The sequence below is a fragment of the Schistocerca gregaria genome, chromosome X (genome assembly GCF_023897955.1).
Source record: "Schistocerca gregaria isolate iqSchGreg1 chromosome X, iqSchGreg1.2, whole genome shotgun sequence".
NCBI classification, from domain to species: Eukaryota; Metazoa; Arthropoda; class Insecta; order Orthoptera; family Acrididae; genus Schistocerca; species Schistocerca gregaria.
In genome coordinates, this window is record NC_064931.1 from 648732316 (window position 1) to 648760232 (window position 27917).

A 27917-nucleotide genomic window follows, 5' to 3' on the forward strand; every position below is an offset into this window, starting at 1 on the left:
TTGTGATGCATTATCCTATTGGAATTCAAACTTGGCGCCAGTTCGTAGGAGGTGGTGGTGGTCGGATGACTTAGGCTAGTGCAAGTGCCCTATCTTCCCACAATTTTCTTAGGTTGGTAACGAAACCCCAAGCGAAATTTGTTTACCATCTAATTTCAAACTTTGCGCCAGTTTGTTGGAGGAAGTGGCGGTTGGGTGGCTTAGGTTAGTGGAGGTAGTCCAAGTGAACTATCTTCCCTCAATTTTCTTTGCTTAGTGGAGATAACCTTGGTGTGATGAATTATCCTGTTGGAATCTGAGCTTCCCACGATTTTTTTCTGGTAGGGGCTTGGCACTTTCTCGCCAAATTTCAAACTTCCTGCCAAAATCCGCCATCTTGGATGACGTCATCACCACCATCTTGGTTATATCTGGCAACAGTGCAGAGTGTCCCAGAGCCACCAATGTGCCAATACTAACCACCTCTGTTTGCTTCATATAGATGTAATGTCTGAATCATTTTGCAATTCGTTTTGATCATATGATGACTTCAGAAGACACTGACTCACAACATCATCTGCAAACAATCAAAGAGTGCTGCTGAAATTGTCCATAAATCGTTTATACAGATCTGTAACTGCAGAGGGCCTATAACACTTCGCTGGGAAACGACAGATATTAGTTCTGTTTAAGTCGATGACTTTCCGTCATTAATTATGGACTGTGTCGTTTCTGACAGTAAGTGCAACTGCAACAATATTCCATTGGCATGTAATTTGATTAGAAGTCGCTTGTGAGTAACGGTGCAAAAGCCTTCTGGAAACTAAAAATATTGAATCAATCTGACATCCCATGTTGATAGCACTAATTAATTACCATCATCAAAGTGAATACAGGGAAAATGAACACATTGTTGTAGTAGCAAGACTGAATATCGTAACTCCAAAATCAATCAAAAATAAACGAAAAGTATATATATTCAAGAAAGCAGATTCAAATTAGCTTGATGCCTTCCTGAGAGACAATCTCCACTTTTTCCAAATTAACAATGTAAGAGAAAACCAGGTGTGGTTTGAATTTAAAGAAATTGTATCGACAGCAACTGTCAGATTTGTACCAAATAAGTTAACAAATGACGAAACTGATCCATGGCAAATTTAAACCAACGCAAAACGCCCAAGATTGACGATCTTTTACAGAAGCTCGAAATTTAACGCAGGCTTCAATGCGAGAGACTTATAATAGTTTCCTCAACAAAACTTTATCTCGAAACCTGTGAGAAATTTCAAAGAGATTGTGGTCGTATGTAAAGTATGCTAGCAGCAAGACACCATCAGTCCCTTTTCTGCACGATGCCAATAGAAATACTATCGCTGACAGTGCTGCTAAAGCAGAGTTATTAAATAAAGATTTCCGAAATTCCTTCACCAAAGAAGATGAAGTAAATATTCCAGAACTCGGATCAAGAACTGTTGCAAACATAAGAAACTCAGAAGTGGATATCCTTGGAGTAGTGAAGCAACTTAAATCACTTTATAAAAGCAAGTATTCCGGTCCAGAATGTATACTAATTAGGTCCTTTTAGAGTATGTTGTTACAATACCTCCATACTTAACCATCATATACAACCGCTCACTCGACGAAAGATTCGTACCCTAAGACTGGGAAGTTGCACAGGTCACACCGATATTCAAGAAATGCAATAGGACTAATCCACTAAATTACAGACCCATATCATTAACGTCGGTGTGCAGCTGAATTTTCGAACATATATTGCGTTCGAACACTGTCATTCACCTCGAAGAAAATGGTTTATTGACACATTGTCAATATGGATTTAGAAAACATCGTTCTTGTGAAACACAATTAGCTCTTTACTCGCATGACTCCTATTGACAAGGTATCTCAAATTGATTCCGGAAGACTTTTGACTCTGTACCACACAAGCAGTTCGTAGTGACATTGTGAGCTTATGGAATATCGCGAATGGATTCGTGATTTCCTGTCATAGAGGTCACTGTTCATAGCATTGAGTAAAGCAGACCTGATTTCTGGCGGTCCCCAAGGTAGTGTTATAGGACCTCTGCTGTTTCCTGTTCTTCTATATAAATTAGTTTCAAGACGATCCGAGCGGCTGTTTTAGATAGTTTGCAGACGATTCTGTAGTTTATCGCCTAGTAAAATCATCAGATGATCAAGACAAATTGCAAAACGATTTTGAAAACGATTTCTGCATGGAATGAAAATTAAAAATTGACCATAAATAATGAAAAGTGTGAAGTTATCCACATGAGTGCTAACAGGAATCCATTAAACTTCGGTTACACGATAAATCAATCAAATCTAAAGGTCGTAAATTCAACTAAATACCATGAAATTACAATTACAAACAACTTAAATGGGAAAGAAAACATACAAAATATTGTGGGGAAGGTGAACCAAAGACTAAATTTTATTGGCAGAACACAGAAAGCGCAACAGATCTACCAAAGGGACTGCCTACACTACACTTGTATGCTCCCTTTTCGGGTACTTCTGCATCCTTGCCAGATAGGATTAATGGAGTACATTGAGAAAATTTAAAGAAACGAAGAGCGTTTTGTATTATCATGAAATAGGGGAGAGAGCATTACAGTCATGTTACAGGATTTTGGGAGGACATCATTAAAACAAACCTGTTTCTCATTGCGGCGGGCCATGCGGTTCTGGCGCTGCAGTCTGGAACCGCGGGGCTGCTACGGTCGCAGGTTCGAATCCTGCCTCGGGCATGGGTGTGTGTGATGTCCTTAGGTTAGTTAGGTTTAAGTAGTTCTAAGTTCTAGGGGACTTATGACCTAAGATGTTGAGTCCCATAGTGCTCAGAGCCATTTGAACCATTGCGGCGGTACCTTCTCACGAATTTCAATCACTAACTGTCTCCTCCGAATGCGAAAATAAAATATTTTGTTGATGCTGACCTACGTAGGGAGAAACAATCATCATAATAAAATAAGGGAAATCAGATCTGGCTTGAAAAGATAGAGGCCTTCGTTCATTCATGCTGTTCGAGAGTAGAATAACAGAGAATTATTGTAAAGGTTGTTTGATGAACCCTTTGCCAGTGTGGTTTGCAGAGTAGCTATGTAGATGTATATATAGATGTACTTCGTGAGAATAAAGTGCTAGTCGTGTTTCACAGGAAAGATGCGTTCTGAATCCATGTTGGCTACCCTTAAATAAATCGTTTTCTTCGAAGTTATTCATAATTTTCTAGCACAATATATGTTCGTAAACACTACTGCAACCGACGTTACTGATATTGTTTTGCAATTCAGCGGATTACTCCTATATCCGCTGTGACTTGTGCAATTTTCCAGGCCGGCCGTGGTTTCCGAGCGGTTCTAGCCGCTACAGTCTGGAGCCGCGCGACCGCTACGGTCTTAGGTTCGAATCCTGCCTCGGGCATGGATGTGTGTGATGTCCTTAGGTTAGTTAGGTTTAAGTAGTTGTAAGTTCTAGGGGACTGATGACCTCAGATGTTAAGTCCTAGTGTGCTCAGAGCCAGCCAGTTTTCCAGTCTTTGAGTATGGATCTTTCTACAAGTAGACAATTGTACATCAAGGTGACAAAAGACATGAGGTACCTCCTAATATCGTGTCGGACCTCCTTTCACCTAGTGTAGTGCAGCAATTCAACATGGCATCGACTCAACAAGTCATTGAAAGGCCCCTGCAGAAACATTGAGCCATGCTGCCTCTATAGTCATCCATAACAGCGAAAATGTTGCCAGTGCAGGAGTTTGTGTACCAATTGACCTCTCGATTATGTTCCATAACTGTTCAATGGGATTCATGTCCTGCGATCTGGGTTGCCAAATTATTGCTCGAACTGGCTAGATTAGTCTCCAAACCAACTGTGAACAACTGTGGCATACTGACATGGCGTATTGTCATCCATAAAAATTCCATCATTGTTTGGGAACATGCAGTCCATGAATGGCTGCAAATGGTCTCCAAGTAGCTGAGCATAGCCATTTCCAGTAAATGATCATTCCACCTGGACCAGAAGACCCAGACTATTCCATATACACAAAGTCCACCCCACACTGAGCCACCACCAGCTTGTGGAGTGCTTTGTTTCCAACTTAGATTCATGGTTTCGTGGGGTCTGCACCTTTATCAAACCCTTCCATCGGCTCTTACCCACTGAAAACGGGACTCATCTAACCAAGCTAGGATTGTTGAATCGTCTAGGGTCAAACCAATACGGTCACAAGCCCAGGAGAGTCACTGCAAGTGATGTCATGCTCTTATCACTCTTAGCAAACGCACTTCAGACGGTCGTCTGCTGCCATAGACTACATTAATGCGAAACTTCATCAAATTGTCCTAATGGATATGTTCATCATACGTCCCACATCAGTTTCTGTGGGCACTTCATGCAATGTTACTTGTTTGTTAGCAATGATAACTTATCTATGCCCTTGGTTGTTAAATGAAGGTCGCGACCCTGTGTTGTTTGCTGTGAGTGGTAATGCCTGAAATTTTCTATTCCCGACATACTCTTGACACTGTGGATCTCAGAATATCGAAGTCGCTAACGATTTACGAAGTGGAATGTCCCCTGCGTGTAGCTCCAACTACCATTCCGCGTTCAAGTCTTTTAATTCCTGCTGTGTGGCCATAATCACATCAGAAACCTTTTTGCATGAATCACTTGAGTTTAAATGATAGCTCCCTTTTTTAACTTGTGTATGCCATACTACTAACATCTGTATACGCGCATATCGATATCCCATTACTTTTGTTACCTCAGTATGTATATGGATCCCCAGCGTGATATTACATCCTGTTCAAACTTGTCTGCAGGTTTTTCTGAATTGCGAGGTAGCAACGCTGACACATATTCCTCATCTGAACTATAGGAAAGGAACATTGCTCATTCTTCTGGATAGCACCAGACAATCATTGGACACAGGTATTTTTATTTTTACAGATATCACACTTTAAATGTTATTTAAACAACTGTGCTTATATGAACGCATACAGATGTTACACTTAAGTGACCATTTTCCTTCAGATGTTAGTTCTGAGTTTTTGATTACACTGTACACTTCAGAACCTGTGGAAGAAAGCACTTCCCATAACCTTTCACCCCTGCACGAAAATCATGATATTTCTTCTTTCTGAGGAACAATTGTGGCTTGCTTTCAGTTTTGATTCGTGGAGTACAATTTATGTTTGAAGACTTTCACTGAACTTCCACAAACTTTGTCTTTCACTAAACATCACAACAAATTTAACGACTTATCCAGCCTTCTGTATTTTTTCCCTTATAAGTAAAGGGACTCCAAGTAATTGTTCACATTAATCCCTAATAGGTGCCTAAAGCAATATTTCTACTTTTCCATTAGCTGGCAGCACGTCTTAAGAAAGTATCTGGTAAATTCTACAGTGCTTCAATCATTTCACAAGTCTTCCATCAATTTATTATGGCCGCTTCTAAAAACATCTGGAACCAAATCAGTCTGGAGTTGCTTCAGTGAACTAAAATCCGAGAATTTCTTTTCACTGCCTCTTGCAATTTTCCTTAAATTCTGAGACTGGTTCCATTGTATGTGACTAGAACACAACAATTAGTGTGGCACAGGTTCCATTACTGCTGATTATACTTTATAGAAAGCTGGAGAATCGTCAGGCATAAACACATTGGAATTTGCAGTGCCCGCCCTTATTTTCATGCAACTGAAATAAAAAGACAGTAAGCACATGTCTCCACTATTTGAAAAACAAAATGTAACTGACATTCCAGCACCATATCGGTTAACAACCATAACAGTAAAAAGCTGAAAATTGTATTCAGTCAAGCTGTGAGTGCCATCCACACACATTCTGTCTTCTCCATACTTTAGATGTTGTTCAGCCTGAAAGTCCATCATTATTTTAAGTATCAATTTTTCATCCTGAAAAGTAGAATCCACTTAGATTTTCTGTCAAAAACACAGTATTGCTGGGCTATGACATTGATGTTTGAGAATACGTCCAAGGAACACCCAGTGACAGCTGACCTAAAAAGATAAAACGTTGATAAGAGTCAGTTTAAACAAATGAACTTGATAATTTCATGTTGCATTATTTATTTTACCTGACAGCTCTGCTCTCTCATTCCCATCCATAAACTAGAACGACTAGAACTTTCATGTAAAAAACGGGAGGTTTCTGAAAAATAGAAGTAAAAAACCCAGACAAAACTGGACACTGGTTGCAAAGAAAATATATTTCATATATGTCAACACTGCTTTAATGATACAAATTAAAAATAAAGTTTATACACGCTAATAGACCTTTATTTTAACAACATACTTAAAAAAAGACTACTGTAGATATCAAATACCTTCTGAACATGAAATTGTGGCTTCTGAACCAAGAACATCACTATTAACTTTGTACTTATCAGAAGATCTGATATCTTGCAAGAGGTTTGACTGGTCTAATAGGAAATTTTAGAGTTACTTACAGCTGATGTATTAGAAATAAGCGATAACATTTGCAACAGCTACAAAAGTTTTGGTAATAAAATGATTCTTTTCATCAATCCAAGGGGAATAAGCGATTGAAAAGAATAGGGAGAAATGATCATCACTATAAAATAAGAGAAATCAGGCCTCACACAGAAAAATTTAAGAGCTTGATTTTCCTGAACTCTGTTCGAGAGTGGAACGATAGAGGGACAGCTTGAAGGTGGTTCATTGAACCCTCTGGCAGCCACTTTATTGTGAATAGCAGAGTAATCACATAGATGTAGATTAAAGGCAAAATTTGCAAGTACTTATATATATTTATACATGAAATGCATGCATTTTTAAGTATGTCGAATACATCACACCATTTCTTATGAGTATCCATATTTATTTTTCTTTTACATTCTTCAAGTTTTCTAGAAACAGTTTTGTTCACATGTGCTAACTTATCATATAATTCGTCTTCCTGTACCTGAGCTGTTGAAGCCGAATCTATGGTCTTAAGAATTTTCAGGCTTTTTAAAACTACATTCCAAGACACAGAACTTTTCAATGTTATCCAACTGAATGATTCCAGAAGCTTGTGTGGAGGGAGAAACCTACTTTTCTAAATAGATTACAAAAGTGTCATAAAATAAATTTATAATATTTTCATATTTCGATTGAGAGAAATACCTTTATTTTCTAAATCAGTTAACAATGAAGAAAGAACTGAAGTTTGAAAATCAATACAATTCCCCTCACTGAGTTTTTCTTTAAGGAGTTATCGTTCATCAGCAGATTCAGTAACACAAATTTTGGTTCTTTCCTATGTTTTGATCGAATTTAAAAACATTTTAAGTTGACTTTGTGTAAAATGAAGCCAATAAGTGACTGTGGGTTCTCAAAAAACTGGTTTAGCAACGTGGGATATCTATACTGAGACATGAAATAAGACTTCAGAAGTTTGCACATATCAAGAAAACTTATACCTTCTGGCAGCAATAACAACCATCTACTTTCAACGCTACCCAGCACCTGCTTATATTCAGTAGCAACAAAATCACTAAATGATTTAAGTTCTTCCACATGCACAATAGAAATATGAATATATTGAAATATTTTATTTAAGCTATAACACTTTATGTATCTCGAGGAAGAATTTCTGCACTTATTTTTACACCATCGTGTACCACATGAGCTACACAACCAACACCTTAAATGTTCATTTTGTGCAAACTTTTCAATTTGGGATAAACATTGTTTCTCCCAGCCATCTTTCAGCCACCAAAATTTGTGTTACAGTTCTCTATGCAAAGGGGGCAATTATGGCTACTAAATTATGCTTTCTCAAGATACCCAGGACATAACTAGCTAATTTCTGCTGTTTCTCTGCCAATACTCTGTAAACAGATTATTTTGCACTGAGTAGCTTTGGTAGCTGGGACTAATTTTGATCTTTTGGGATTTGATACATAACCATCACAGACAAGTGGTTAGCGTTTTTAAGTTCTGATTGCACTAGATGCATTGATATGGCGATAAAACATTGACTAAAATCGATTCTCACTTTGTCCTGGAACATATGAATTTCTTCTCAATACGTTCTCTGATGATAAGAGCTGTGCAGTCCATTGAACAGAATAAATGGTTGTGTTTTGCAGTATGAAACATAAACAGCAGCAATGCTTTTATCTTGCTCAGTTTGTAGTCGACTCGTGCTTACAAAGGAAGTTACATTACTGGAAGTTCTCACAGAAAGTGCCAAAATGTGCTTCTTCTTCTTAATGTCTTGTTTTATACTGGCACATACTCCATGGTCAATAAAGAAAAGTGAACGACATAAAGTACATTCAACGTTCATAGATATTGCATTTCGATTCAAAGAAGAACACTGTAAGAGTTTCGGAAAAAGTACATTTTCTTTCCCCATATTAACACGCATGTGTGTTAGAATAAAGAGGACAACAAACAGTAAAATACACTGGCTTGGGCTCACCATGCTCCCATTGTTAAAAGTTGTTCACTACCTTTTAGTGTTAGTTTTTGCAATATCCTGAGTGTGTTCCACATGTTTAGGATAAAACTGTAAGAAGCAATTGCTGTCTGTTGTAGTCACTTGTGTTAGATGGACAGGTACTGCCTATTTTGTTCATATTCACACTTTTGACACACCTGACTCCTGTTCCTCGTTCAGCCTTGTGATGCCAATTGATGAGCTAGTTGACTGACCAGTATCCAATAGCGTCTCCCCGGTCTGGAAAGTGTGCAAAATGGACAAGAGAGCAGTGTGCTGACAACATGCTTCCATGCTGCAGCTGCCTGATGCTGAAAAGCAGAGAGTGACTTTCAGATGGTAGATATCACTTGAGCCTTCTTAGCCTCGCGAGGAATTCGTTTGGCACCTCTTTCTTTAGCACTGAAACTGAAGGAGCGATGGCAGTGAATAAAAGTGGACAAGTTTTTCTGGCCACTTCCACTCTGAACAGTTCATAACATAACGAACATCCATCTCTTGTTCGTAAGAAATTTTTTACTCTTGAAAGTCTGAAAAAATGTTAAGACAGCATTTGTAAGTTATGTACTTAGGACCAAAAAAGTTCACTAAAACGCGACTGACACATTAAATATAAAATACAAACCTACGATGCTATCAAATTCTCTCTCTTGGTGGCCAAACAAAAGTCATTAAATGATAGAGACCATTGAGGGCATCTAAAGCAACATGTCTGACTATTTTAGGCCGACTTGAATCTATGCACCGTTACTTGACGCCATTTAAATGAGCTGAATGTCATAAATGCAATTCCATACTATGGACAAAGTTTATTGCCTTTCACTTTTTTTTTTTAAAGAGATGGGTGTCCTCAGTTTCATGAGCTTTCCTCATGTGGGAATAGAGAATATTTTGCATTTGAAACTCGGAACTCTATTCCTCACACTTATTGAGCGTTTCGTGTGAAGCACTCATGTTCACCAAAACAAACTAAACAATATCAAGAAAGAAGAACAAAATTAACAACAAAAACGAAATAACAAAAAATAGGAACAATTAAGTAAAAACCAGCAACAGTTAAATAACATCAAAATTAATTTGCAACAATGAAAGCAGTTATGTGGTATGAACTTGTTTTACTTGTATTTTTGTTGGTAGAATTTCTTGGTGTTTTGTAATTGAGATCAAATTTTATTCGAGGTGCTATACTTCACTCACTGAAATACGAGATCAATATTTTCCATTGCTAGGTTTGAGGAACATGAATTTGTGCTTCACACTCTGTAGCATGTTCCAGTGATGCTTCCTGCATCTTGAATACTGTAATTTTTTCTGCATTCATAATTGATTTAATGGACTGATTTTGATTTGGTCCCATTTGAACACATTATGTACAGAGTGTGTAGTGTAAAACAACATACTATTAGTCATTTAAATACATCATACTACAGTATTTCCAACTGATTACAGTACATATGTACATTAATAACACCATTCGTCATTTTTTTTACATGTACAATCCACTATGGTGTAATTTTTTTTCTATTAAGTGATCGTTCTGAAGTTTCTGGAATGTTCTTTGCTCATACTATCCTGTAGACTCTTGGGAAGATGCTTCATCAGTTGTACATCTGAGTTTCAAGGAGCTTTTTCAGCAGCTCTCAGTCTGTGAGGTATACTTCTCAGCTGACCTTTATTTCTTGTGTCATATCAATGAACATATGCATTTTTTTCTGATGATGAATTGCCTATGGTTGATGAACTTATTGTTTTGTACATGTAGATCGGTGGATGCATCAGTATTTTTAGATTACAGAAGGCAGTTCTATGTTCTTCTGTTTTTTTTTTTCAAAATGATCCTAATGTCCTTTTCTGAAACACAAAAATTCTTATTTTGTTATTGCTGTTAGAGTTTCCTAAACAGTAAATCCATATTTTAAGTATGGTTCAAATAGAGCGTGGTGCGCTGTACGTAGATGTTTATTGGCACGATGAGCAAGGTTTTTTATAATAAATTTGAAGGTCTGTATGTTGCCTCCATTGGAGCTTATTGTCAACTGTAATCCCCAACATTGTTATAGAGGTAACTTCTTTGCATCTCTTTCAGCTAGGAATATATGTGTGTGATCTTCCTTTTATCTATTTGTGAATGCCATGAATATCATCGTTTTTAGATTTATAATGAAGTCATTCTGTATGAACCACTGCACTGTGTTATGTGTTGACGTAAACTCAATTCTGTCGAATGTTTCCAGATTTTCTTCTACATGTACTTATATCATCAGCATACAGTATTTTTTATCCTTGTCACTCACTTTAATATTGTTTGCAAGTAGATTGAACAGAAGGAGCCAAGTATCTATCCTTGAGGCACACTGTACTGCATACACCTGATTTCAGATATGCATACAGATTCTGTTGTAACATACTGTTTTCTGTCAACGTCAAATGATTTTATCCATTGCAATGCATGTCCCTTTGTTGGTGATTTGACTGTGTATCATAGTGCATAGAACAGCATATATCACAAACCTGCAGAAGTAAAATATTCAACTGTTTTGTTAATAAATTACACTTTCTCATTGTCAAAAGCCAAGTAGCGATTTTATTTTCTTTTGTAGCCCTGCCCTCACTCAGTATCCTGTTCCCTAGCTCCTGTCTGGGTAAACAATGTAGTTAAGTAATGAATGGCATGTTTTTCAATTAGTACTGTGGGGGTAATGGTATCAAAAGGTTTAGACAAATCCAGAAACATAAGAGGCACAGAGTTGTTTTTATCTAATGCATCTATTATAGATTCTGTTAGGCTGGAGATAGTATTTTCTGTAGATGTCCCTTTTTGTAAACCATGTTGTGCTGGAATAAGAATCATAAGTTTCTTTAGGAATGCGGTCACCCTACAACACAGGAGCATCTATAGTATTTTTGAGAAATGAGAGATTAAATATACTGGTCTGTAGTTATTTGGATCATCTTTGTCACTTATCTTATATATTGGTAATACTTCGCTTATTTTTATTTTTTCTGGAAATACTTCTTCTCTGAATCAGGTGTTTGCTATATTATAAAACAGGTTCTGTTATTTCTTCATTCACATACTTTATTAGATAATTTGATGAATTCTGTTTTTGTTACTCGCTCTAGCATGCTTTGACCCCTGGCGATTTCTTTCCACTTTTAAATTTTGCATAGCATCTATATTGTTCTCAGTTAGCACCGTCCTAATCAGATTTCTATCCTTCACACTATTTTTACTACATTTTTCAGTGTTGATTATATCCCAAGCTCTTTTACATCTGTGCTTTGAATTTGCTATGGCTCTGTTTATTGAACTGGGTTTTGCTTCTCTTCTTGATTGCCTGTACTTCTTCTTATACTGTTTCTGCGTCTCCATGTTCCCTGTTTGCTGAGTTCCTTCGCTCTAGTTGTGAGTTCAATTAATTCTTTGGTATTCCATTGCCTACTGTGACTTCGCATTTTCTGACAGCTCATTTTTGGAGAAGACTGTATGAAATGATGCATTAATATGTTACAAAATGCATCATACTTCTCATTTGTTCTCTGTGCTTTCATTGTTTCTGTCAATCTTCTTTCCTCAGTGTTATTTTAAAAATGTTCATGTTTTGTATATTTGTAGTCCTCACACTTCTTTTGTCTTGCTTTGTTGCTGTTTTTGAGCACACATTTTTGAAGATACAAAACATTAACTCATGATGATCAGAGATTGCTGTTTGCTGAACTTTTACTTCACACTTTTTATTTTCAATGTTGGTGATAATGTTATTAATAATGGTCTGACTCTGATCAGTCACTCTTATATGTATATTTACTATTATCTTTATATTACACTGTAGTAGCGTTTCTTTTAATTCTTGTTTTAGTTTGATTCTTTAGTCTCCACGTATTACAGCATACTTCTTTTAAACTTCAGTAATAATTTTGCTAGTTTTTCCTGCAGTGTTACCACTTGGACGCCTGTATACACAGAATATTCGTAGTTCTTCACTCATCATGCCAGTAATTTCAGAATCTTTTTCAATGCAAGCTGGAACGTTTATACATTTACAGTGCTGAGTATATTGTAAACTACCAACTTCCTTCTTGTATACAGCACCACCTCTACCTTTATGTTTTGGTCTACAGAAATAATTAATGATATCGTAGTCTCCTATTATTAGATTCTAAAGTTCTGCTTCATTTAGTCCATGCTTGCTAGGGCATAACACATCTGTTTGTTGACTAGATATTGAATGTTTGGTACACGACTTTAATGTTAATTTCCTTTGAAAACTTCTGTACTGCTGAAAATCTCTTCTAGTTGGATACTGACATTTGATGATAGTGTATTCGTTATTATTTACTTTGTCCTACTTCTCTTTCACTGACTGTGGAATAAAAATTATTTTGGTAAGACATGGGGAACTGCTCATACTCTTTGACAAGCATGATTTCCTGTCAGAGAGGTCAACGTTCGAAGTAACTGATGGACAGTCACTGAGTAAAATAGAACTGATTTCTGACGTTTCCCAAGGTAGTTTATAGACCTTCTGATGTTCCCTATTTACTCATGTAAACGATTTTGGAGACAATCTGAGTAACCATTTTCGGTTCTTTGCAGACGGTGCTGTCGATTATCGTTTAGTAAAATCATCAGAAGATCAAAACAAATTGCAAATCGATTTCTGTGTAGAATGAAAATTGGCAATTTACTCTAAACAATGGAAACTGTGAGATTAATCACATCAGTGCCGACAGGAATCCGTTAAACTTCGGTTACTCGATAAATCAATCAAATCTAAAGGTAATAAATTCGACACAACTTAAATGGAAAGCACACACAGAAAATATTGTGGGGAAGGTGAACTAAAGACTAAGTTTTTTACCGGAACACTAAGAAGGTGCAACAGATCCGCAGGAGGGACTGCTACATTACACTTGTCTGTTCACTTTTGTGGTACTTCTGAACATTGTGGGATCCTTAACGGGCTTCACGGAGAAAATTCAGAGAAAGGAAGCACGTTTTGTATTATCAAGAAATAAGGGAGAGAGCGTGCTGGTCATGTTACTTGATTTGGGGTGGACATCATTGAAACAAAGACGTTTCTCGTGGGACCTTCTCACGAAATTTCAATCACTAACTTTCTCCTCCGAATGCGAAAATAAAATATTTTGTTGACGGCGACCTACATAGAGAGAAACGATCATCATAATAGAAAAAGGAAATCAGATCTCGCGTGAAAAGAGTGTAATAACAGAGAATTATTGGAAAGGTAATTTGATGAACCCTCCGCCAGTGTGGTTTGCAGAGTAGCCATGTAGATATATATGTACTTCGTAAGAATAAGGTACTAGTCGTGTTTCACAGGAACGATATGTTCTGAATCCATGTTGACTATTTCTCAGTAAGTCGTTTTCTTCGAAGTGATTTATAATTTTGGAGGCAGTATATGAACGAAAACCCAACTGCAAACCGTCGTTAGTGATATGGGTCTATAATTCAGCGGATTACTCCTGTTTCCTCTGTGTGGGCTTGGCCGATGGGCTATAGTTTTGTTTGTTTCTGATTCTGAATTTTCAATGCCTTACCTGAAAGCAGAGGAAGTCGCAATACCACGAATTTTGCTTACATAGTTCTTCGACCCCGTCGTCAGATCGAATGGATTTCATTACATTGCTTAGCTCTTTGCGGCAAACAGTCCGCAACGAATTTTCTTCTGGTTTCCCTATTTACCGTTGGGTCAACAGCCTGTAATTTCTCTTGCAAAGAATTATAAGCAGGTGCCTTCTTAGCTCCATCGCTGTATCCCTTCCTTTTAATTTTTCACAAGCATGTGTTACTCTTATAATTTTTAATAAATTCACCATCGAACTCTATACCGGTCTGACGGGTGTTTGCCATTTCGAAGTTGATCGTGCACACACATGTGAGAAACACTAGACTGAACAAACTGCTAATTCAAACACGTTTCTCTTTCCCACACGCTACAAGTTGTCTGCGCAGACGTGGTTGGTGCCCAGAAACATGTGCAATTTTGCTCAAACGTCTTTAACTCCCAACTTCCACGTTTGCGCACATTTCATATCTGCACAAATCTCCTATCCACACACATCATTCTATCTGCGTAGATGTTTTGTGCGTAGATAGACGGTTGCGTGTGGACAAGCCTTTAAATCAATATGCCTGTATGCTACTCTAACCTTGGTAAGAAAAGACAATAATTCCTCGTATCGATTTGTCTGCGCATACGTCACGTGCGCAGACAGACTTTTGCGTGGGGGCGGGCCTAGAAGACAGTACGCGTGTATACCACTACAGCCTTGGGTCTGATAAGAAAAGAATTCCTGTACAACTCTCTTCTCAATCAACTCTTTCATTATTTCTCGAATAACTGCCCCTATAAAGTAAGCAATGGCCAGAGTATCATATTTCAGTGAGTTGTAAGACCCATAAAATACATAAAACAAGACAATCTAGAAAAAAAGTAAGGTGCTGAAAGTTGCTACTTTAGACACAGCTGATGACAGCGTCGATGTTGTAGATTATCGGTTCTTTCCGTGGACGTTCGGGATCTTGGAGACTGTAGGAGTTAGCCACGAGTTGGAACAGGTGATCAGCTGTTTTCCCACATTGTATGTCTTTTCAAAGAAGTTACTTTGTGTGGACGTGTCTATGACAGCGTCACTGGGGGTGTTTTGAAACAGTGTTTGTGGTAAATTTTAAAGGTGTAGTGTTTACATCTGTAAGCGTTCAATTAATATTTGCGAAGCGTTTACAAACGTATTGGTGACCAGGTTAGTAGCGCGTTATGCATACTAAAATATGAAACTTTTCAAATATTTACAGCGACTATAAAGTTTTTGTTCGGAATTTTTCCTTGAGCGCGACTTATGTGTTTGAACCAATAGTGAAACTTTAATCCGAACCGTTCTGTTTTAAATAGTATATAACCTGCTTTCAAATTTCGAGTGAAAACTTGTAGAGTCACATACTATACGATTACCGTTCACCGGAACAGGCTGACGCAATCGAAGTCTAAAGCCTGCCACTTAAACGCAGGCACATTAAAATCTGCTACGAATGCTGGGTGTAATGCGTTAACTCTGTGAAGTTCTGTATAGAGTGAAATAAAAAGCGTGGTGCTTGATATGTGAACAAGTGTTGACATTTTTCTCTTCAATAAGAGTGAGTTTCCTACCAAGAGTCTGTATTGTTTGGATCGGCTTCTCAGTTTTTGCTCACTCACGGTAGAGCATTTTCTGTGAATAAAAATGGAATTGCTCTATGAATAGGATTCCACTTTAAATTGTGATTGTCTGTATAATCCGTCAGTTGAAATGAATGCCACTGTGGATGAAGTAAGGTGAAACATGTTTCCTATCCATGGTTTTCTTTGTGTTGTTATTTCTCTTACGCCATATGATACCTTCAGTTACAATACTGTTCAGGAGCAATTCTTTGAATTGTTACACAAATGATCTCTCTCGCAAGGAAGTTGCTTTTTTAAGCCAACAATAATCTCTATACGCACACAATACTGAAAAGGGTTACAACTGATTTAATGTAGTTTGTGACTCCATGTAATTCCATTCAATGTAATTTTCAATGTTGCTATCTAGATTTGTGTGGATTTGGTACAGACATGGTTTCCGTATACCAAAAATTAAATTTGAACTTTGGGTGTATATCTGATTTTACTATCAACTAATGCTTAACATCCTATTTTTGTAGTCATTTTGTCTTTCGACACTTTAAATGATGATATTGTATACACCAACTACGGGAAATGAATATTTGCAAATAACAACCCACAAACATAAGTTATATGTAATTTGTGAAAGAATTGATTAAGAAATGACATTGTTAATGCTAATAGGTGATTCACAGAGACCCGTAAGAGGGAGATTAGGACACACATTCAGGTATCGAACACAAGTGCAATGATGTATCTTCTCGTCCTTTTTGAACTTTTTAATTACATTATGCATATTCCATGGATCTCCTGGAGGGTGGTCTCTCAGATGTGTAAAGAAGTCAGATATGTGTATTTATTTTAATGAAAGTGTATTATTGCAAATTGACTGAACTCACTGTATTACAGTGTTAACTGTAATTACAAACTAACTTAAAACATCAGGTTTAAAATATTCTGTGAAGATGGGTTTAAAAGATTCTGTGAAGATGCTCTTCACCAGAATAGGGGAAGCTGACCAACAGAAAGTAGTGTAATAATGTAATTCAGCCTTAAAGTCCACTGCTTTATCTACATGGCATTAATTTTCTCTGGGCAGTTGTTGAATCCATGGGTACTATTGCATTAAACTCCTTTTTGTACTAGTGTTAGCTCCTTGGTGTCTTTGTAGTGCTTGTTTATGGCCCAAAGGTTCCAATTTAAAGAGACATTGGCAATGACAAAGGAGATCAACAAATATGTGTATTATGAAGTAGTTGTCAGAATACCGAGTTTTATGAAGAGACCTTTGCATAATGTTTCAGAGTTCATACCAGATTTAATTCTTATATTGTGCTTCTGTATTCTGAAAATATTTTCCCTGTGCATCTAATTTCCACAGAAAATGATTCCATAACTCACTGTGAAAGGAAATGTGCAGATATATTTAGTTATCAGGCCACTAGGAACATAATTATACATTGAGGTATACTCAGGTGACGAAAGTCATGGAATGGCGATTTGCACATATACTATGTGATAAAAAGTATCTGGGCACCCTCATAAACAGGTTTTTCATATTAGGTGGTCTGTGCTGCCACCTACTGCCAGGTACTCCACATCAGTGACCTCAGTAGTCAGTAGACATCATGAGAGAGCAGGAATGCAGCCTTTCGCAGAACTCACGGACTTCAGACGTGGTCAAGTTATTGGGTGTCACTTGGGTCATATGTCTGTATGGGAGATTTCCACACTCCTAAACATCCCTAGGTCCACTGCTTCCAAAATGATAGTGAAGTGGAGATGTGAAGGGACACTTACAGCGCAAAAGCATACAGGCCGACCTCATCTGTTGATAGACAGACCTCCAACAGTTGAAGAGGGTCGTAATGTGTTATAGGCAGACATCTATCAAGACCATCATACAGGAGTTCCAATCTGCATCAACTGAAAGTACTATGACAGTTAAGCAGGAGGTGAGAAAACTTGGGTTTCACGGTCAAACAACTGCTCATAAGCCACACATCATGCTGTTTCATGCCAAATTACTCCTCGCTTGGTGTAAGGAATGTAAACATTGAACAATTGACCAGTGGAAAGACTTTGTGTGGGGTAACAGATCACGGTACACAATGTGGCAATCTGATAGTAGGTATGGATACGGTGAATGCCGAGTGAACGTCATCTCCCAGCTTGTGTAGCGCCAACAGTAAAATTCGGATGTGGTGGTGTTATGGTGTGGTTGTGTTTTTCATGGAGGGGACTTGCACCTCTTGTTGTTTTGCTTGACACTATCGCAGCACAGGCCTACACTGAAGTTTTACACACTCTCTTGTTTCCCACTGTCGAAGAGCAATTCGGGGATGGCTATTGCATCTTTCACCACGATCAAGCACCTGTTCATAATGTACGGCCTGTGGCGGAGGGGTTACACGACAATAACATTCTTGTAATGGACTGGCCTGCACAGAGTCCTGATCTGAATCCTATAGAACACCTTTGGGATGTTTTGGAACGCCAACTTCATACCTGGCCTCACCGACTGATACCGATACCTCTCCTCAGTGCAGCGTTCCATGAAGAATGGGCTGCCATTCCCCAAGAAACCTTCTAGCACCTGACTGAACGTATGCTTGTGATAGTGACAGCTGTCACCAAGGCTAAGGGTGGGCGAACACCTTATTGAATTCCAACATTACCTATGGAGGGTGCCATGAACTTGAAAGTCATTTTCAGCCAGGTGTTCGGATACATTTGATCACACAGTGTATACAGATGGTGGTAGTATTGTGTATACAAGGCATTAAAATGCAGTGCATTTGGGGAGCTGTCATTTATACTCGGGTGATTCACGTGAAAAGTTTTCCAACATGATTATGGCGGCATGACAAATTAACTGACTTTCAACTCAGAATGGTGTTCAAGCTAAGTGGAAGGACAGTTTGGAAATCATTAGGAAATCCAATATTTAAATATCCACAACGTCAAGAGTGTTTCAAGAATACCAAGTTTCAGGCATTACTTTTCATAAAGGACAGAGAGCAGTGGAGTATGAATGGAGTTGTCAGTGCTAACAGACAAGCAACACTGCATGAAATACCACCAGGAATCACTATGTTATGTACAAAAATCTTAATCATTAGAATGGTGTGGCAAAATTTGGATTAATGGCAGCAGACGACTGACTCGAGTGCCTTTGTTAAGAGCATGGCATAGCTTGCAGTGCCTCTCCTGGGCTCGTGGCTATACTGGTTGGACCCTAGATGATTGAAAAACTGTGGCTTGGTCAGACGAGTTCCAATTTCAGCGGGTAAGAGCTGATGGGAGGATTTGATTGTGGTGCAGATGCCATGGAGCTAAATTGTCAACAAAGCACTGTGTAAGCTCGTGGTGGCTCCGTATGGGGTGGGCTGTGTGTACATGGAATGGATTGGGTTTCCTGGCCCGGGTGGAATGATGATTTACTGGAAATGGTTATGTTCAGCTACTTGGAGACCATTTGCAGCCATTCATGGGCTGCATGTTCACAAACAATGATGGAATTTTTATCGATGACAATATGCCATGTCACCGGACCACAGTTGTTTGAAATTGGTTTGAAGAACATTCTGGACAATTCAAGCAAATGATTTAGCCATCCATATTGCCTGATGTGAATCCCAACAAATGTTTATGGGTCACAATCAAGAGAGAAGTTTGTGCACAAAACCCTACACCAGCAATACTTTTGCAATTCTAAATTTCTATAGAGGCAGCATGGCTCAATATCTCTGCAGGGGACTTATGAATGACGTGTTGAGTCCTTGCCATGCCAAGTTGCTGCACTACACTAGGTGAAATAAAGTCAAACATGATATTAGGAGGTAGCCCATGACTTGTCACCTCAGTGTATATAGGGTGTCCCAGAGGAATGGTCAATATTCAGCAATGTGACAGCAACTACCATCCAAAGTGAAAAGCCTAAAGCCTAGTGAACATGGGCTCTGAAATGTGTATCTTAAGAGCTAGGAGCACTTAAGCTTTGATACTGTGAAAAAATCTCTTCTACTGCAAGCTCTTTGCTTTCCATGTTTGGTTAGAAGGTAGTATGGACAAAAAGAAAAAAAAAATCTAGTAAACATGGGCTCAAAAATGCATACTGTGAGAACTGTGAGCATGGGTTCAGTAGATGAGGTGCTTTTCACAGTAGCAAAAATGAACAAGTGTTCATAGCTTTTAAGGTATGCACTTTAGATCCTATGCTTAACAGATCTTTTTGCTTTGAATGTTCATTCCTCTTATGTACCTGAATATTGACCATTCCTCCTGGGACATCCTGTATACATACAGTCAGCAAACTTTTGATTGTGCACTAATTTGCTAATAGAGGAGAGTTTGTGTATTGTACCAAGCAGATTTCTTCATTGTGGATGGTGAGCTTTATTTTCTGAGGAGTAGATGGCACTAGAAAATCCATCACCCATTTCAGCATAAAGATCCTGAATACTGCATAGTTAAATAAAGCACAGTGTTCAATAATGGCTATGACTGTGTCACCATGCACTGAATTATTTTAGTTGAAAGTTTGATATTGGCTGCACTGGACACAAAAGATTGTCCCCCACCACTTTTTGTTGCATATAAGCACCAACAATCCTTGATGCTGATTGATTGATTGTTTTTTTACTGATCCAGTGTTATTGTACAGCACAAACTGTAAAATTGTTACTGAACAGGTAAAGGAAAGCTGCAATAATCCAAATTAAAGTTAGATACCTATTCTTAAAATTTAAATTTTAACTATTGGATATCTACTAGTTTTCATTTCTTCTGGTATCTTATTATGTAGAATAACACCAATTATTATGCTCCTCTAATAGGCTGTCATTGTGTGATATTTTTGATGTATATTTGATTTCCTTCTGGTTCAATAGTGGTGTACATTTTCGTTCCGTAGTTGTTTGCCTGTTTTCAAGAGGTGGTCTCTGCTGAACAAGATAGTTTCATAAATGAATAAACATGGGACATTTAGAACACCAATCTCAATAAAATGAGATTTACAGGACTCCATCTTTTTTAAGACTACAAATTATTCTTAGAACTCTTTTTCATTCTAAAAACATCTACACTGTGAGTTGAGTGTACCCAGAAAATGATACCATATCAAATCAGTGAGTGGAACTGTGCATAGTATGCCTGCAGTACTATTGTTTTGCTTGTTGTTGACTTTAATATTCTTAAACCATAACACACGGATGCGAGTTCCAGAGACAAGTTATTTATATTTGTGTCCCACTTTAAATCTTACTGAACCCACAGATCCAAAAGTTTTGTGACACTTATATTTGGGGATCATTTTCTGATTGTGCTTGAATAGATATTTGGTTAGATGGAGGAAATTAATTAAAGTTGACACACACAGTCTTTTCAGGATTTACAATGAGTTTTTATTTTTGGTGAACCACTCCGAATGTCTTTTCATAGAACCTCCTGCTGTTGACTGCAAGGTTTCTGGGCTGGATCCAGCAGGCAATACACTGGTGTTATTTGCAAATAATTTTTTGAGATCTCGTACATTCAACAAAATTGTGAACAAAAATCAGGAGGGGTTGTGGACCTAAGATAGAGCTGTGCAATATGCTGCATTTTGTTGGTAATTTGCTAGAAAGGAAGGAGTTGTCTTGTTTCATTCTTATCCTTGAATTCATACTGAACTGATACCTTCTGCCTACAGTTTTTTTAGGTATGAACACAACCAGCCACATGTTACACCTCTTACTCCACATATTTGTAATTTTTCAAGCAGACTGCTCTGGTCCAGGTGTTGAAGGCTTTTGACAGGTCTAGGAAAATACCTGCAGCTAATTTATGTTGATCAAGGGATTTCACAACACAGTCTAAGAATTCAGAAATCACTGTCTGTGTGGATTTAGGCTTTCTGAAACCATGTTGTTGTACATTAAGAAGAGAATATTTATTTATGAAACTTAAAAACCTATTATAAAAGGGTTTTTCTTAGAAACCTGTTATAAAAAGGTTTTTGTAGAATTTTTGAGAAGGAACTTAACTGTGACACAATTTGGTAGTTTGATATTCCATCAGAAGAACCTTTTTTTTTAGAGATGGTGAAACTTTTGCTATTTTGAGAGTATCTGGAAAGACACCAATTTCTAGAGAGAAAGAGGTCGAAAATTTTTGCCAACAGTTTTACTATGTGGTGAGCACATGCTTTTAATATGAAATCAGGTACTTCATCAAGGGCACTTGACATTTTATTGCTTAATGATTTAATTTTGTTTATAATTTCATCAGGATTTGTTTGATAAACATACATGGAGGCTTCCAAGATCACCGATTTGCTGGAGAAACTTTTAACTGATCCTTTACAATTTAATTGAATGATGTCTTCAGTCAGTGAAGTGAAGTATTCATTGAATTTTGTCATGGCTAATTTTGGGTCTATAACTTTTGTGCCTTCTGGTGATAATGATACATTCTCATTTTCTGGCACTGAACTACAATTCTCTTTCTTTATAACTCTCCACATGGATCATATTTTGTTAGATAAATTTCTCACCAAACTGTCATTCCACATGTCCCGTCTTTTGTAGGCTTTAGAATAATCTGCAAACTCTTGGGTAACACAAAATTTCTTACAACAGTACCACAGAAATCTGTTTTTATCACTGGAAATTTTTATGCCTTTAGTTACCCAATGCTTATTGTTGTTAGATTTTACAGTTTGTACTTCCTTTGGAAATGCTGCATTAAAATACATTGAAGAGCCAAAGAAACTGGTACACCTGCCTAATATCATGTAGGGTCCCCGTGAGCATGCAGAAGTGCTGCACCACGATGTGGCATAGACTCGACTAATATCTGAAGTAGTGCTGGAGGGAACTGACTCCATGAATCCTGCAGAACTGTCCATCAGTCCATAAAAGTAGGAGGGAGTCGAGATCTCTTCTGAACAGCACATTCTAGGCATCCCAGATATACCAAGTCCGTCAGAATGCACATTGGACATGAATGGATGCAGGTGATCAGTCAGGATGCTTACATACGTGTCACCTGTCAGAGTTGTATCTAGATGTATCAGGGGTCCCATATCACACAAACTCTACACACCCCAGACCATTACAGAGCCTCCACCAGCTTGAACAGTCCCCTGCTGACACGAATGCTCCATGGATTCATTACGTTATCTCTATACCTATACATGTCCTTCCACTTGATACAGATTAGATTAGATTTACTTTCATTCCAATTGATCCATAGTGAGGAGGCCCTCCAGGATGTAGAACATGTCAGAAAAACAACAATACATGACAAATATTTACAACTAAAACAAATAAGCTAAAATACTGTTCCACAGGTCCCAAGTGGAATGATCATCATTTTTAATGAAAGAGTCATTTTACAAATACTAATGCACTGAATTTAAAATAAAAAAGTTTTATTTATTTATTTATAAGGTAATAAATGTGCAATACAACTACTATAATACTTATTTACAATGAACTCATTACTGCACTGAAATGGTACAGAAGTTAGATTGTACTTACACACACACACACACTTACAATGAACACATTACTGCAGTGAAATTGTGCCGAAATTATATACACAATACACACAAATCAGTTGGTTTTACTAAGAAATTCATCAATGGAGTAGAAGGAGTTGGCCACCAATAAATCCTTTAGGCTTCTCTTAAACTGAATTTCATTGGTTGTTAAGCTTTTTATGGCTGCTGGCAAGTTATTGAAAATGAGTGTTCCTGAATAATGCACGCCTTTTTGTGCAAGATTAAGTGACTTTAAATCCTTGTGGAGATTATTCTTATTTCTAGTATTGATTCCATGAATTGAGCTGTTGGTTTGAAAAAGTGATATATTTTTAATGACAAATTTCATTAAGGAATAAATATAATGGAAAGCAGTAGCAATTTGAAATGTGACTCATCTGACCAGGCAACATGTTTCCAGTCATCAACAGTCCAATGTCAGTGTTGACGGGTCCAGGTGAAGTGTAATGCTTTGTGTTGTGCAGTCATCAAGGGTACACAAGTGGGCCTTTGGCTCTGAAAGCCAATATTGATGATGTTTCATTGACTGGCTCATACACTGACCCTTGTTGATGGCCCAGCATTGAAATCTGCAGCAGTTTGTGAAAGGGTTGCACTTCTGTCATGTCGAATGATTCTTTCATTCGCCGCTGGTCCCGTTCTTGCAGGCTCTTTTTCTGGCCGCATCGTGTTGGAGATTTGATGTTCTACCCAATTTGTGATATTCATGGTACACTCGTGAAATCGTCATACAGGAAATTCCCACTTCATTGCTGCCTTTGAGACATTGTGCCCCATTGCTTGTGTACTCACTATAACACCATGTAGAAACTCACTTAAATCTTATAACCTGCCATTGTTGCAGCTGTAACTGATCTACCAACTGCGCCAGACACTTGTCTTATATGAGCATTCTGACCACAGTGCCATACTCTGCAGGTTTACATTTCTGTATTTGAATACGCGTGACTATACCAGTGTCTTTGGTGCTTCGGAGTAGTAAAGAAAGATATTTTGAAAACTCCTGTAAATGCTATCCACATTACTCTGAATTTAGATGATTTCCCAATTTTCCTTAGCTTTTAAGAAATTAAGAATTCTAATGTTATCTTCAGAAAAAGTTCTCTTTTCAACTACTTTTTTATAAATGTTACTAACCTGTTGTCATTTCTATACACAGCAGTTGCACCTCATGATCACTATAACCTATGCTCAGTACTCTTGTTTGTGAATTTGTAACTTGTGTAAGAGATGAATATTTGTCAATGATGGAGTCTGTACATTCTGTGAAACTTGTTGGACAGTGTATTGTGGGGATCATATTGAATGTGTAGGTCACATCGATCAAAGCATCTCTGGTACCACTGTCTTTGAAAAAATCAGTATTACTATAAAGCAATATCTTTGTATTTAATGGACTGATCCTGTTCAGCAGAACCTCTAGTTTACTCACAAAGACTGGAAGATTTCCACTACATCTACATCTACATCTACATCCGTACTCCGCAAGCCACCTGACGGTGTGTGGCGGAGGGTACCCTGAGTACCTCTATCGGTTCTCCCTTCTATTCCAGTCTCGTATTGTACGTGGAAAGAAGGATTGTCGGTATGCTTCTGTGTGGGCTCTAATCTCTCTGATTTTATCCTCATGGTCTCTTCGCGAGATATACGTAGGAGGGAGCAATATACTGCTTGACTCTTCGGTGAAGGTATGTTCTCGAAACTTCAACAAAAGCCCATACCGAGCTACTGAGCGTCTCTCCTGCAGAGTCTTCCACTGGAGTTTATCTATCATCTCTGTAACGCTTTCGCAATTACTAAATGATCCTGTAACGAAGCGCGCTGCTCTCCGTTGGATCTTCTCTATCTCTTCTATCAACCCTACCTGGTGCGGATCCCACACTGCTGAGCAGTATTCAAGCATTGGGCGAACAAGCGTACTGTAACCTACTTCCTTTGTTGTCGGATTGCATTTCCTTAGGATTCTTCCAATGAATCTCAGTCTGGCATCTGCTTTACCGACGATCAACTTTATATGATCATTCCATTTTAAATCACTCCTAATGCGTACTCCCAGATAATTTATGGAATTAACTGCTTCCAGTTACTAGGTGCTCCATATATGTTAATAATCATGAAATTAAATTCTGGGAGCTTAGTAATGGAAATTTTGAAGTCTTTTTTAATTTGGTCAATATAATTTTCACTGATATCACAGAAATTTATATTTGCTCTTTCACAAAGATAGTAGAGCCACCATATTTGGAGAACTCTTGCCTAGAATGACTTACTAATGCTTATCCTGAAATTAAAGTTAATTTTACTTCATCATTTTGTGAAGTTAATCTTTTTTCATCATTTCATATCCAATGTTCAGTAATGCAAATTATGTCTACATTTAGTTTATACTGGAATAATGCCTCCAACCTGGTAATTTTAGTTGTGAATGAACTTAAGCTGAAACACTTTCTAGCTCTTGATCTAAGAATACTTCTAATACAGCACATTCCCTTAAAAAAATAAAAAAATAAAAATTTGGTGCCTTTCTTGTGTGTGGTATCTATTTGCTGGTGACAAGTAATAGGTGAGATAACTTCTGGAGCTTGTACAAGTTTTGCTTCATTCTTCTTTGTCTTCTTTGGTTTAAACTGTTTCATAATTTGCATTTGACAGATGACTTGATTATTTACTTCTGGTTTATTCAGTTTAAACTACACGGTAGTATGTGTTTGGCCCATGACATTATTGTTTGCAACTCATCTAAAACACTTTGTAATCTTCATTTGTTTGCCATTTATCATTTTTTATTCACTCTTCCTCAAAATGTGAGTACATATTTTTTTGGCTAGCAGTGCCTTTCTTGGCGCATTTGAAAGAAGTCCACGGACTGTAAGAAAACTTCTCTCCAAGCTGCTTATGTCTACAGTAACAAGATTCTTAAAGTGAGTGCATACTTCAATGATATTCTTGTTGCAGCACTAATTTTGTGGTTCAAACATCACCAGGATGGTCAATCATGATGATGTGGGATATTCGCGAGTACATTTGTGTAAATTAAATTACTTAAACATTTCCTCTTTTCTGTTGTAACCTTGTACATCTTGTTGCTGTAGATGTCATTTGATCCTTCTATTAACATGATAAAATCATCTTTATTCAAACTAGCTATGTCAGTGAATCTTTTTCAGTTCATTATTTCATTCGGTGGAGCCCCTGGTTTTCCAAAACAAGATGCCTTGAAATTACCTGTTCCCATCAGCACTGCAGAAAGGTCACCTTTGTGTTCAAAGAAGGCCAGTATTTCTTTGTGAGATGGGTGTATCAACAAATAAACAATGTGATCCTTACTAGAGATGGAAGTAGAGGCATTTTGTCTGATTTGAAATTTAATAAGCTGTTGTCTTATATTTTATTTGTAGATTTGTACTTTAGGTTAACGATTTCACTTGTGTTTTTGTGTCACCAACTTGTAATTACCTAATGAAGCAGCTTGAAAGTAGGGTCTTTTTTTTACTGATATTTTCATTTGGATGGTCTCTACTGTATAGTTTGAAATATTTTACTATTTTCTGAACTTCAGCCATGCTGTCTTTTATGTCTTTCTGATATGTGTATTTTGCAAAATAGTGATAACTGTTGATGCAAGCAGTTTTGGATTTGAAACGTCCAGAACAGTGCCTTGGCACAAGCTTATGTGATACTGTACTGTAACTCATTTCCAAAAGAGAAAAATAAAGAGAGAGAAATGGGATGAGATTCGTGGTTCACCACAGTATTTTGCTACCCTCTTTTGCCCCAGAGGAGCTGCCCCAAATCATTATGCAATATGTTATGTCACTATGAAAAAATGCATAATAGGAGCTAAGCTAAATGTGTTTAGCAAATATATGACTCTTGATAGTTTAATACATATAAAGTCTGGTGGTGGTTCCATGTTAATCTAGAATCCAAGCTTACAGTCAGCAGTTTCACGAATGTACAGTCGGTGTTAGACTTACATAAACTAAAGACTACATTTTCAGTTTTATTCAGATTTGCAGCTATTTCACAATCTTTACCCTTATAACACTAATGTCTCTTTACCTGTTCTAAATACTGATAATATACAAAATGTAGGTACGTAAATCTTTAAATTAATTATATTTATGACATATTGTATGCAAATTATTATTTAAATATAAAATGACTTTGTAATGGAAATCACAGTTTGCATGTATGAAATTAGACATGAGAGCATTGTGGACAATCAATACACACCTTTTTCTGATGTTTGCTGCACATTGGATTGTTACAGGGTGCATAGCAAACTATTGTCACATGTTTCTTGGAGTAGTGGCAGTAAGAACAGTACTTCCTCAGCCATGTTGCGGAAGAGGTCCTTGCTGTTCTTGCACATTCATTTGTAATATCCCTTTTTATTGCATTCTTTAGGTCCTAGCTCAGATCTGACACAGAGTCTCATTGGATTAGCCAGGGATGTGTAAGTCGTCGATGCAGTTCTAACAGGAAATTCAATCTTGTCAACAGAGTTTTGCTTGGAGCCTTTCTGAAGTGTTGATGGGCATATATGATAAACAAATTTATTGATGCAATATTCAGAATGCTGTAAGACAAACACATTGGCTCCCTTCATGTTTTCTGGCCACAGTTAGTTACAGTATCGCTGGCTGCTTTGTCTGGTTGTATGTGAGTACTACTTCTGTCTCTTTTATGCGATCTAAATAGAGGCATCATCATGCATGCCTGAAA

At 37.6% G+C, this 27917-nt stretch overlaps 2 protein-coding genes across 6 annotated transcripts in view; one reads left to right on the forward strand and one right to left on the reverse strand.

Moving 5' to 3' along the window:
* Window positions 1-14728: 14728 nt before the first annotated feature.
* LOC126299041 (BET1 homolog) overlaps window positions 14729-27917 on the forward strand; it is a 36803-nt gene continuing 23614 nt past the window's right edge. The window contains exon 1 of one of the 5 annotated variants that reach the window (XM_049990689.1): window positions 14729-15060. The gene's annotated coding sequence lies outside the window, so the exon portion shown is untranslated. The other 4 variants (XM_049990690.1, XM_049990688.1, XM_049990691.1 and 1 more) reach the window with 4 other exon arrangements.
* Window positions 21377-22148, reverse strand: LOC126298253 (uncharacterized). The gene is made up of 2 exons (XM_049989556.1): window positions 21625-22148; window positions 21377-21539 (listed from the first exon to the last, which is right to left on the reverse strand). Exons 1-2 carry the CDS (start codon window positions 22146-22148, stop codon window positions 21377-21379), a joined length of 687 nt encoding a protein of 228 aa, XP_049845513.1.